This window comes from Clinocottus analis, unplaced genomic scaffold (genome assembly GCF_023055335.1).
Source record: "Clinocottus analis isolate CAN_PGR_092001 unplaced genomic scaffold, fCliAna1.0.p SCAF_14, whole genome shotgun sequence".
NCBI lineage: Eukaryota > Metazoa > Chordata > Actinopteri > Perciformes > Cottidae > Clinocottus > Clinocottus analis.
In genome coordinates, this window is record NW_027175865.1 from 12,744,376 (window position 1) to 12,756,979 (window position 12,604).

At 40.9% G+C, this 12,604-nt stretch overlaps 1 protein-coding gene across 1 annotated transcript in view; it reads right to left on the bottom strand.

Annotated features, from left to right (window-relative positions):
• Positions 1-12,604, bottom strand: part of csmd2 (CUB and Sushi multiple domains 2) — a 209,189-nt gene that overhangs the window by 88,605 nt on the left and 107,980 nt on the right. The window contains exons 13-17 of the mRNA XM_068576332.1: positions 9,091-9,273; positions 7,176-7,366; positions 6,760-6,895; positions 3,921-4,115; positions 2,053-2,191 (exon numbers count right to left, since the gene is read on the bottom strand). Coding sequence (XP_068432433.1) covers positions 2,053-2,191; positions 3,921-4,115; positions 6,760-6,895; positions 7,176-7,366; positions 9,091-9,273 — 844 coding nt within the window. The remainder of the gene's footprint in view (positions 1-2,052; positions 2,192-3,920; positions 4,116-6,759; positions 6,896-7,175; positions 7,367-9,090; positions 9,274-12,604) is intronic.

Here is a 12,604-nt window from a genome sequence, read left to right on the forward strand (position 1 = left end):
CAGTATCCCCATAGTTTGCATGTCAAAGTGTCCTTGAGCAAGACACTGAACCCCCAGTTGCTCCCCGGGCGCCTCACGACAGCACACTGCTCCTTAATTACTTAGGATGGGTTAAATGCAGAGAATAATTTCCCCTAAGGGAATTAATATAGGATCATTTATTATATTTCCATTCTTAAAATCTCACTGGAAATAAATCAAACATGTTCAAAAATGATTGCAGAGGAGCAGGAAGGAGGACCACTGACATCACTCAGTATCAGTCATTCATTCTGTCTTTTATCCTCCCCCTGCTGCTGATGTCACTGCTTGCAGGTACCGCTGGCAGAGGGAGGGGCACTGCTTTGTCTCAGCCAGCAGACCTGCTGCACTACATACAGACAGGCGCTTACAGTAATGAGCGTACGTGTGGTTGTTATCATCACTTCACTGTCTCTACTGCAGCCTTCCTGAATCGTTCGGTATGTGTGTGTGTGTGTGTGTGTGTGTGTGTGTGTGAAAGCGTGTGTGTGTGGGTGTGTACATGGAGGTGGTCAGCCTCGTCACAGAGAGCAGAGGAGGTGTCTGCTGCAGTGTGATAATAATTATACTATAATATTAAAAAGCACGGATACGTTATTTAATAATGTTAGCACTGATGCCCGTTAAATATCGGGCATTTGTCTAAGAATATGTCTATTAATGAATTAATTACAATTTGACAAGTCTGACAATTTCTTTGGTAAATGAGCGTGCTAAATGCAAGTCTGGACCAGCGATCAGACCTAGTGAGCAAATGTCCTGGGTACACAGACCCGACGAGCCCTGGATGGCCCCAAATTCCTTTTTTTTTCTTCACAAATTAGTTTGGTAATATGCACCACTTAAACTAAACATTAACTGAATAATAAAGGTCTTGAGGCTGTCTCACACAAATTGACATTGGCAATGCTAAATACATTAGCATTTTACCAAATTACTGCAAACAGGAGGCCAATAGGGGCATATAGGAAATGTTTGGCCTGGGCCCCCAAGCGGGTTAATCTTTTTTTGGGGTAAATAGGAAAAACTCAATTTGCAATGAATAAGGAAATCTAATAATCAACTGAAAACCAGTGTGATAATTCTAAATACACAACGACAAAAAGGAAGGTTTACCTTTTCAAAGTTTGCCACAGTTGTATTTAAAATATTTTGACAATAGTATTAATTTCTTTATGTCAATTATTTGCTTTTAACCAACATTCAAAAACTAGGAGGGTTAAATCTCCTAGTTTCAGAAAATCCATTGGCATTCGGCACGTTTTTGTGAGTGCATCAATGTAGAATGTATAGGTGCGTGTGTGTGTGTAGGTGTGTGTGTGTGTGTGTGTGTGTGTGTGTGTGTGTGTGTGTGTGTGTGCATGCATGTTGTGTGTTTCTGCCTTTCCTGCCAGAGCCACTTCATCTTCAAAGCCATGAATAAATTGCTTGGTTTCAGCACCATGTCATCTAAATGAAGCAGTTTGTAATATTTTATTGATGCTACATGAAAATTAAAGAGCAACAAACATTTATGTTCTATTCAATTTGCATGGTGTGCTATCGGGGCAGGGACGAGGATGAGATGGGCTCGCAATGATGAGCCTTAGTGGAACGCTAATGTAGCATTCGATCGTATGACTGTTGGTCCCTCTGTCTCCCACTGAAACATCAGGACATATTCACTTCCCTCCCATCTCTTTGGATCCCCTTGACAGACCATATCCACTGAAATATGCATTGCATATGCATGTATACATTTACAAAACTTGCAGGTCAAACTTGCAGGTCTCATGTCTCGTTATTTGTATGTGTATTTGCGCATGTACATATGTGGATCTTCAGGGAGCCGGGTTATGTTATCCTACTGTGGGTGTATGTTAATGTGCACTACTGACAGAAAGGTAAGAGGAAGAGATGGGGAAAAAAAAAATGACAGGAAGCAGCAAGATGGTTGCTGAAATTGTGAGAACGTAAAATAAAATAAAAAATTCTAAGCTCGTTCTAAGAAAAAAAAAACTGTGATGCAGCAGGAGTTATTTGGTGACTTACTTGTCAAAGATGATCTTGATCGGGTATCCTGGAGGAGCCTCAATGATCCATTCACAGTTAAGGGCCTCCTTATAGAGTTCTGGCCAGCCAGGGGAGAGGATGATCCCACTGGGAGCCTTCAGATCTCCTCCACATGGTGCTTATGGAGAGACAGAAAATATGGAGGGAGAGACGGAACAGATCGAGATTGAATTATGCATGTCTTTCCCATCTGATGTATGACAACATCCATAGTTGATCTCATGCATCAGCCGGGGCTCATCCCATTTCTTTTAGTGCCAGGGTCTATCTTATGTAAATTGGTGACAGCTCACTCCAAGGTTAAGCATTTCTCGGAGGAACACACCTCTTCGTTGCACGCGTGTCTGCATGTGCGCATGTGTGGACAAGGGCATGCATTATATATTATGTGTATGCGTATGTTCCCACCCCCATCCTTTTGTCTTTAAATCTGTTATCAAACCAAAAGTGCTGCTGACGTCCCTATCAAACAGAGAAAGGAGAACATCTTGAAAGAACATCTTGAATCGCCGGCACAAAAGACACTTGAGCACATCGACCTCTCTCCCGTACTCATCACCTCTGTTACTCCTCTCTTTGCCGTACATCTCTGTAACTGCCTATCCTTAACCAGAACACACAGGCACAGCGGAGGGCTTAGTTACAGTGCAAGCTCCTCGCTCCCTTTGAAGTGGAATGATTTAATCAGCCAACTCAGCATACTGAAGGACATCTATAAAACGCATTACGCTACAAACGCGGGGGTATGATAGATGGCCTCAGAGGAATACAACGCTGCTGTGGCACACAGGGGGAAGTGACATGTTTTTATAATGGTTTCTGCTTTGTGTATCTTGAATAGTGAGCCTGATTGGGCCCCTCAGAGCCTGAACCGTGTCTGTGCTAAATGTGCTACGCTGCTGGTGTCCAAGAGCCTTAGCTAGTTAACACATATAGCTTCATCTTATTTTTCGCCAGCTCTATAGGCCTGTCTGATTTGCTGGAAATAGTTTATTGATATTGAGTCAGAGAGAGGTAAAAGGATGGTTCTGCAAACTGCATGAAAGCACATGATGTCGGCAGCAACAGATACAAAGCTACCGTAGTATCACCAGCAATCACCACCCATTAGTCAAATCTTAATGATCGCTGCCATAAGAATGTATTAGCATAGACACTGTTGATGATAATAATCAATTATATCTGCAACAAATGTAAAATATATGTAATTAATGCATTCCATAAGAAGCAGCAAATCCATTTAAATTGATTTATTGTCCACCCTTTTATCAACGATAATCCATTCGATATTTGGGTGTGCAGAGTAAATGATCTCGTTACAATCCGGAGATGCATTCAGGCTAAATTACGAGCTAAAGTAAACATAAAAGAGCATATTCCAATTTCACGGTTTCGAAAAGTTATAACACAGCGGGCAATGAGCTAATGAGATGCTCGACCATGGAACAAATGCTTTCAAATCAAAAGCACATCTTCCTTTGAAGGACTTTGCATCCTTTTGCATATGTACACTGCTAGTAGCTGGGTTTTTCTGTGCCACACAGCTAACTAAGCCAGATCAAACACAACGTTAGATATTGGATACAAAATACAGCATGGAATAAATCCCATCTCTCATCTTATTAATATTTACAACTACTATTAAAAACTGTGTCAGTAATTCTGAGGGACGACATGTTTCATGCACCCATGTGTGTCCCCAGTAATAGGCTTCATCTCATGCCACTTAATGATAAAAAAATATAATAATTGCCGGAGTGTGTATTCAATTGTTGCGGTGAAGTAACAAGCATCCAAAACCTGTTGTTAAGATGGCTGTCGTGAAGGGGGACCACTTGATGACTCACCCTCACAGCGAGGCACTGCATTGTCCCACACCACGTTGCCATCCTTGAGAATGCAAGAGATGGTTTGCGAGCCGTGGGTCTTAACAAAGCCCTCCTCGCACAGGAATGAGATCGAGCTGCCCAGCTGGAGGCTCTCACCGAAGCGTTTACCATTAACTGGCACACCGGGGTCCGGGCATTCGTTGTGGCGAAATGCTATAGGAAATACAGAGAGGAGACGGGGTTAATGTGAGGGGGAGAGGACACACGTGTGAGGTGATCGTGTTCATATGCTGTTCTTGTTGAAAACACGAGTAAGAGAGCAGCTCACCTGTAGCTCTGCAGGTATTAATTCTTGTCACTCATTTCATTTTCCCCGCAAATATGCTGATGTCCATAGAGATTCAAAAATAATTACCTTAGTTTCTGGACAAAACTTTTTTCCCCCTACTGTCAGCATTTAGCAATGCCAGCATTTAACGAGAGGAAATTTGTTTCACTTAGTGAGTCACATTGATCCAATATGCTGCAGTGATTACAGAGCGAGGGAAACAACACCGTATGCAGATCATCAGGCCAGATGACACTGTTGAATAATACGTGGCGTAAACACAACTGGGAAAAATTGTTTTTGTACGTCCTCAAGATGTTATCTATCAGCGAAACTTCAAGCAGGAAGCAGTTAGAAAGGTCTTGGAGGAACGCAGTCACACAAAAAGAGGCATAACCCTGGAACAAGGCGCGTAAACAAATACATCACCTGCACCACTATCTTTTTCACCTACTCTCTCGCTCTCACTCTTGTACCGGCACACAGTTGGGTGACATGTGTAGGTGGTGATGAATCCCTCTTCTGTGTCCATTGGTCCCAAACAGAGTTCCAGACACACCTCATCCATCATGATCATCTTATTTATTAAAGAGCCAAAAATCCCCTCAATACAGTTTGGCATGTGCTTAATTACCATGAATGATGGAAGTTGTCCGCTCGACACCCCCCCTCCCCCTCCCTCCCTCCAAAAAAACAAACAAAAAAAAACCAGTCCTGCAGTAAGATGACATTGTTCCCGGGAACAAACCGTCATCTTCAATTAACTGGTTTCAACATTCATTTACCATGCTGCATTGGTAATTTATATATTCATCTAACGTGCTAATTAATGCATCAGTTGCCATGTGTGGTCCACATTGCGGCTTTACGGAGGCACCTGGGTTGGCTTGATGGCATGTCTGCAAATGAACAAGAGCAAGGTACCAAAAGCACTCTGGGTAGGCTGACGTGTGTTACTCTAGCTAGAGCAATATTTCAGGAACTAGAAACAGAATGCAGGATGAGGTGCATTGTAATTTTATATACCAGCTAACACAGTTCAATGGATCAAATGATCACACAAATAAAACATTCAGTTTGTTGATTACTGAGTTGAAGAGTTTTTCTCAATATTCTAGCGTCAAAAAAGCGTATCAGCTACATAAAAGGAATTAAGACTATACACTGTTAGGCCTTACAGCTATAATAATGCACCTCCAAACATTAGTGAGATGATCTTTAATGGGACACTTCGCATGGACGTCCCTGGATATAGTGTTAATTTTTTTTAAAGGCTTACAATGACTATGATGCTCAACAAACAAACACTGTTTTGGATGTGGAAGGAGAGATGGCTGTTTATGATTGGTATAAACCTAACCAACTGACATGCACACTCGTGATGAACAATTAGAGTAGAGCCATGTGTGAAGCAGTTAACCAGAAGTCAAGGATATATCTGTGTGCACAGTTACGTTCAGGTACATTACCATTTCTAATAGAAACAGACAGCATTAGATGAGATGAAGACAAAGTCCATTTCATGTTCTACTGCCTATTATATGATGATTTAAGGGCTACATGCTTTAGTAAAATATCCTTCATTGTAGATGACTCCTTTTGGTTGGATGATTACATTAAAACGTGAGCTGCATTTCAAGGAACATTTTTTGTGGCACATTTTATGTTAAGCGTAGTACAAGTAATGTTAAATGTGAGAAGTTATGTTCTTGTCTTCTACCGCAGTCGCAATATTTGAGTTTTCTTATACTGTAAGTCCATGTGGACTGGATACTTGTAATTTGCCTTGTACAATAAACAAGGTGAGAGGTACAGAGAAGACCATACAAAAGCATCAAACTGTTAAAGTAAAAATAACACTTTAATTCCTACATTAAAATGAGTCACTGCTATTAAATGTATTCCCCAACGGCACCTCAAATATTACTATTAATCTGTGTGGCTTCATAGGGTTGGAGTTAGACACCATGGAAGGGGAGATGCTATTTGGGATGTGCAAAAATGCAAAGACCAGGCTCATTACAAAAGGATGCATATGCAAAGAATGCAATGCCACTGCCAAACCCTCATGGTACACTATATCCAAGAAATGGGTTTACCAGCGTGTAGCCAACGATTACTGCGTCAGAGTACAAAACCCATCTGGAATTTCCTCACAAGTCAGCAAGTACCCAGAATAGAATATAATGAGCACTGCCGCAATGTAGCTGTCAGGTAAGGATCCTGCGTCTTTGTTTGGGTTTTATTTAGATGTCAAGTCTCTATTTAAACAATAAAGACAGGGTTTTTTTTCTTGTAATTTCTCTATAGGACTATGTGTGTGCGAATAATGTGTTGCTGATGGCTAAAAGGGTTTATGCAGTCTGAGGGAGACATACATATGGCAGATGATTCATGCATGTTCACACACATACTGTACGGTAGATATGTGCAAACAATCTACAATACACAAAGTCCATTTAATGCAGGAGTTTGTGATACGCTTCAAACACTTTATTTCTATATTTGACTTTAACACTCAATACTTACTGGTAAACGTGATGTTGAAGCCTCTGTTTGTGTAGGTGTGGTCGGTTAGAAACTCCAGCCGGGCCACATGGGCACTAGTTGTTATAGGAGGAGGTAGGGCATCACCGGAAAAGGTCCCTAGGATAGGAGACTCAGCCTGAAAAAACAACACAATATGTTGTTGTTAATATATAAGATTAACAATATCATAAGCAAAAAAAAAGAAAAGAAGTCAGAGAGGAAACCGCTGCTACGGGAGGGAGACAGAAAGACTAGCAAGTCCAATGATGCCGGATGACAGGTTTAGCTATTACACATATTTATTCAGACTGCTTCTCCGACACTGGCATGCACAGCGACTGATAGGCAGGGCAATAGTTGACGCAAAAAGAGCTATTCAAAGCAACTGAGAACAACAACTTCTAAGTCATCACTACCTTTCCACCATCTTTGATCGAGAGGAAGTCAAACTGTTTCTCCATGCTGATGTCGTTGAAGGCCAGATTGATGCGGCTTTCAGGATTGGTGATGATCAACCACACACAGTGCATATTGTTACCGTACTCCTGAGGGTAGTTGGGAGATAGCAGCACCCCGGACGGAGTGGTAAAATTGAAGAAACAGGAAACTATAGAAGAGAAACAGAGATACACACTGTGAGAAATGGCGAACAATTGAAATAAAACAAAGCAACTGAGTATTGTTTAGGAGGCTGAACAACATATGGGATGATTCTATTTACTTTTGCTGACTACAAGACAATATGAGTTGATACATTTTATTGAAGGGAATGAGTGTGAGTGTGATGAAACCAGTCCATGACATTAGTTTATATGAGGTTGTTTGTGGCTTTTAGTGGCAAACTTGAACTATTTGTTATTATATGATAAGAGGAAGCCACTACAAAGGACATATCATTTAAGTAAGCTTTGTGAAATGAAATGGGGATAGAGGAAGCCTAAGCTGAACGAAATCTGACAGGAACCTAAAAAACAATGCTTTCAAGCAATGTCTAGCTTTAAGGAATGTGTTGGCATTGAAAAATAAATATGGTCTCATCTGCCTCCCTGACTACTGTCAACGCTGTCCCCTGAAACCAGTATCTCCAGTGAAAGTGCTTAGAAGGCAACAGCACAATAGCTGGATGTTACTGGGCAGATGTCGCCTCCCTTGAAAAGCCAGCTCACAAGTTCTGCTCTGTTTATGATGGTCTGTCAAGGCTGAACAAGTATATGCCCGGGAATGAAAAGGACAGCACCGACGATGCTCTCCTTCACGGAGATATCTACATATGATGGGATGAACAGACCGCTGCTCGGCTGGCATTGGCACCTGCCCCCACTTCTGTAACAAAGCAAAGGTTCTAGAAACAATTTCTCAACTATCCGTCGCTTTCTACATTGATTTCAGGTAAAATTTGGCCCATGAAAAGGCAGTTTGGTCGAGCTTTCAGGTGTTGGGATCTATTGATTGTCTGAAAGATGTTTCACTTCAGAGTACATTTTGAAAACTTACATAGGTTGTGATTTAAAGAACCAAACCCTTAAATTTCAACAACCTTATACATCTATCAAAATTTGCAGCAAAGGTTACCTTTTTGTATTCATTATTAAATTAATCAGGAGCAGGAGCAATGCTAATAACTAGTCGTATCATCCTCCGTCTATGTGACTTCTGCCTTCTAAATTTTCCACTGATACGGTCAATGGCTTTTTCTCAAAACTTCACTCTGTTCTGTATCTATGTGTGATTTCTTTATGACTTCCTTCTTCCATTTCCTCATATGCATTATTAACGGATGGGATGTAATTATTCCTAATGCACATGTAAATAAAAAAGTAGGCTACGAGCAATGCATTATTTGCTTGGATGATGAATACAAGCAACATCATTCTGTCTACATAGCTAAAATAGTTTGTAAATGTTTACTAAATAAACAATGTTTAGCAGTATTATTGGCCAACCAATGTTGTGCCAGCAAGTCATTGAGCTCAATGATGCTTACCTAGATACTGCCACTTTTGGTCCACCCTATTATCTTATCGATAATACAAACAGTGACCATTATCTGCATGGTCAGCTTTCTTTTCCTTTTGCCCCCGCCCTGTAACTCCCTCACTCTCTGTGTTTGTCCAGCGTGGAGTTAATTAGATAATAAGCACTCTTACGGTTTCCAAATCCACAGTTTTTGCTGGGCAAACTGTTAATCTGATCATTTATTATGCAGCCCTCTCTGCACTCTTCTGCACAAACATACATATTCATGCCCCTCACCATTAGTGCTGCACTTCTGCACATGTCTGTACATGGTGCATGTAGAATCTGCATAACATAAGGTATCCATGAACTTACAAACACAGCTGGGTTTTTTAGCCGACCACTGGTTGTTCTTCTGACAGGTGATGTTCTTCTTGCCCACCAGCTCAAAGGCCGGCAGACACTCAAAGTAGAGTCGGTCCCCGTGACGGAAACCGGCCCCTTCCCGTTTGCCATAAGCTGGGATTCCGGGATCTCCACAACTGCCTTGGTCAATTTCTGTTTGGATAAAAATGAATACAATAAGTATGCAAATCAGAAAATCATAAGACATAATTCATTCCAGTAGAAACATATTTTGCGGTTATAAAAATAAAGACCTGTTCCTGTTTGAATCATGTTTGAGATGCATTTAAAGGATACAATTTAATTAACTTGAGGGAGAGAGCAAAGAGACAGCTCAACTCAAAGAGTTATTACTGACTGTAGCCTCCAGCTGATATTGACAAGATACTTCTACATATCAAAAAGTGATATGAAGATGCAAAGCCTCGCACTAAATCAAAACAGATGGAGCTGTTTCTCATTAATTCCTGTTGCAGGAAAATGTGGGTTCAGCTTATCACTGATGATTTTGTCTGACCCTGTATTTTGACAGGGCAAAAGTCCTTAGATGGACAATTTAAAAATACTTCTCCAAAACCAATTCATTCATTTACTTTTACATTTACATATTTTTTTTTTCCTTTTCTTTTGCTGACTCTGGAAGCCTGGCTGAATAGTGCAGTCCTGTAGTCTGCAGTCCAGGGGGGAAAAAAAGACTTCCCTTATCGTTCCCTTACAATGCTATTCTGCAGCCAATTCTCAACTGTTGGATGTTGGAACTTTCCACCAGCACACCTTTTTCCCACAGGGACGACGATGAAAATACATTTACAATTTATGGAAAACAATAAGGTGAACATGACATGCAGAATAGGATGCACTCTCCATTATTACCAGCTCTTATTATAGGAACATTGTGCCAAATTCTACCATTTGTTTGATACTTTTAATATGTTTATTTATACACAATCTGCAGAGCATTCTATTGACTATAATAATGTAATTATAATGGCTCAGCTAACGCACGCCAAGGAGGTTTTTTTTGGTCAGACACACTAGACCGAGAGCAAGATGAGGGAAAAAAATACTTGAGAGAATAATGGAGAGAAAAATGTTCAGGTCGTCTGCTTGTTTTAATCAGATATGAGATTTGCATGAAGTAGGGAATCTTGGAGAACTAGCTGTTAAAGGTACATGCCCTGAACAGTAACCTTGGTTGGTTCATGCATCTCCAGCTGAAGACTCTCCGGGGTCATTGCTTCATTAGTTCCTGGTTTTATTGCAATTTTGCATCACAGACAGTCCTGTCTGCCACTTTAAATGAATATATTAACAATGACTGAATCAGTGAAGAGATCATTTTTGGGCTGACGAGGCAGACTCGCGTTTACAATTCATGGCATCAAAATCAATGTGATTTCCCTATTGTCCCTTAACAGGAATTAGATTTCAGGACAATTTAATTTTTCACCGAGTAGTCTGTACTTCTCTTTATTGTCTAAAAATGTGCATTGCTTACGTAACATACCTCTTTCACATCGGTCTCCCTGTCTCCACCTGCAAATGTATCTTTCCCCTTGCTGTGTGATAAACGTTCTAACTTGCGTTGGAAGCTGACGTGAGCACTTTAAGGTACATGCACAAACACACACACCCACACACACACACACACACACACACACCTCCATGAACACCCTTCTTCCTTAAAACCACACACGCCAATTTCATTATCGCGAGGAGTATGCATTCCTCTTTCTTTCACTCTCTCTTCATTCTACTTTTCAGAGCTTGCAAATTGCAGATGGGAATGCTGAGGCATCCTATCGAGGCGTCCGGATGTGGGGAACACGGAAAGCGAATACGCTCATCCATCCAGGAAATGATGGCAGAGTCTAATACGATTTTAAATCGCACTAGGGGCAGTGCTGGGTATAAATCCATACTCGGCCCTAATGATGATCATCATTTAGAGCACATATTTAGAGCTCACTGCGGTTTGGATGTATGGCTGTCCTGAGGCAGCCTCGTTCACAAGACAACTCATCGATCTTACGTGGAAGTCACCTTTAAAACAGGGGATGCTGAAAGACAGTTTTGTGTTGGGCCTGAGAGAACATTTTAATATTTAAAGTGAATGTAAGGGATCCGAAAGAAACTACATCTGGAAGAACATGCCATATATGGGACAAAGAAAAATGCATACTGTACATGCACAGCACATACAGTACATGTGCAAACAGTACCTGTGCAAATGCATTCTGGCACACAAACAATCACTTGTTTCGCTGTAACAGACACACTGAAGAAATCAAACTCCCTGCGGTGCTTTTTCTCAAGTGAGGCCTCTCTGCCTCGTGGGTCCTTACAATTAGGACTTGGAAAATGGAGGCAATAAATAAGAGCCCTTTGAAGTGAGCGTGTACATTGGCTTGTGCATGTGTTTCACGGACTGTCTGATGGTATACATGAGTTTGTGAATATATGTGTGTGTCTCTGTGTGTGTTGGGTATAAGAGCAGGCAGGAGTGAATGCAACCGCATTTGATTCTCATAAATAAGCGAAGAGATATAATGGCATATTTGCTGTTCCTGTCTGTTTGACATTCTGGAGTACTCCAAGCATCGTAATGGGACTCAGACAGGCATTACTTTCAACAAAGTCACTGCAGTCTCCTGAGGCCTAAAACGACAAGAGGACTTTCAAAATAAAGTGTATTGGTAAAACACAATATCGCATACAATATCTCAATGTGGCTTTACGGACCAATGTTTCCAATACCAAATCAAGGTATAGGAAGTGGCCTATGTGCAATATTTAGACAATGTCGACATATATTAACTGCATTAAATACGCAGTTAAGAAAAAGTACTTGCATATCTTCGGTAGGTATTAGCCCTATTTAAGCACTGACAAAAACATTTTGCCTCCAGAAATGTTACAAGTGTCACATTTGCAACTTTGAACCATTAAAAGCTGTCTGATCAGGCTCTGAAAATCATACTGTTTAGAACTTAAAATGTCTGTTGAAAGATTGAGGCCACTGCAGAGTGTGTGCAATCCACACTCAAATTGAAGAGTAAGGTGGGAGTGTGTGTACTGGAATGACTGTGTTTGCAATTACACTTGATGATCAGGCTTAAAATACAAGTAATTGAGAATGCAAATTAGATTTTGGGTGCTCCAATCTGGGAGGTGAAGTGGTTCAAAGTGTTTCTTCCCCTTCATTAAGTAGAACTCATTGTTTTAATTACACTTTGGTTTAGCATGCTGCTCCACTTTCTCTGTTATTTTTTTACTGATAATAAATAAGCATCTGTGGCCAAGGGAGAAGACTCGCTGTGCTTCCGAGAGGCAAATGGCAGCTTTTTCTCGAAGAAGAGCTCTGGCAAACTCCTCAAATTTACATAGATGCCAACAGACAGAAAGCGCACAAACACACCCATCGAGAGCGACAAACTCACACTGGTAGTTCTTTTTGTCTCTCTTGCCTTCACACATGCGTCCA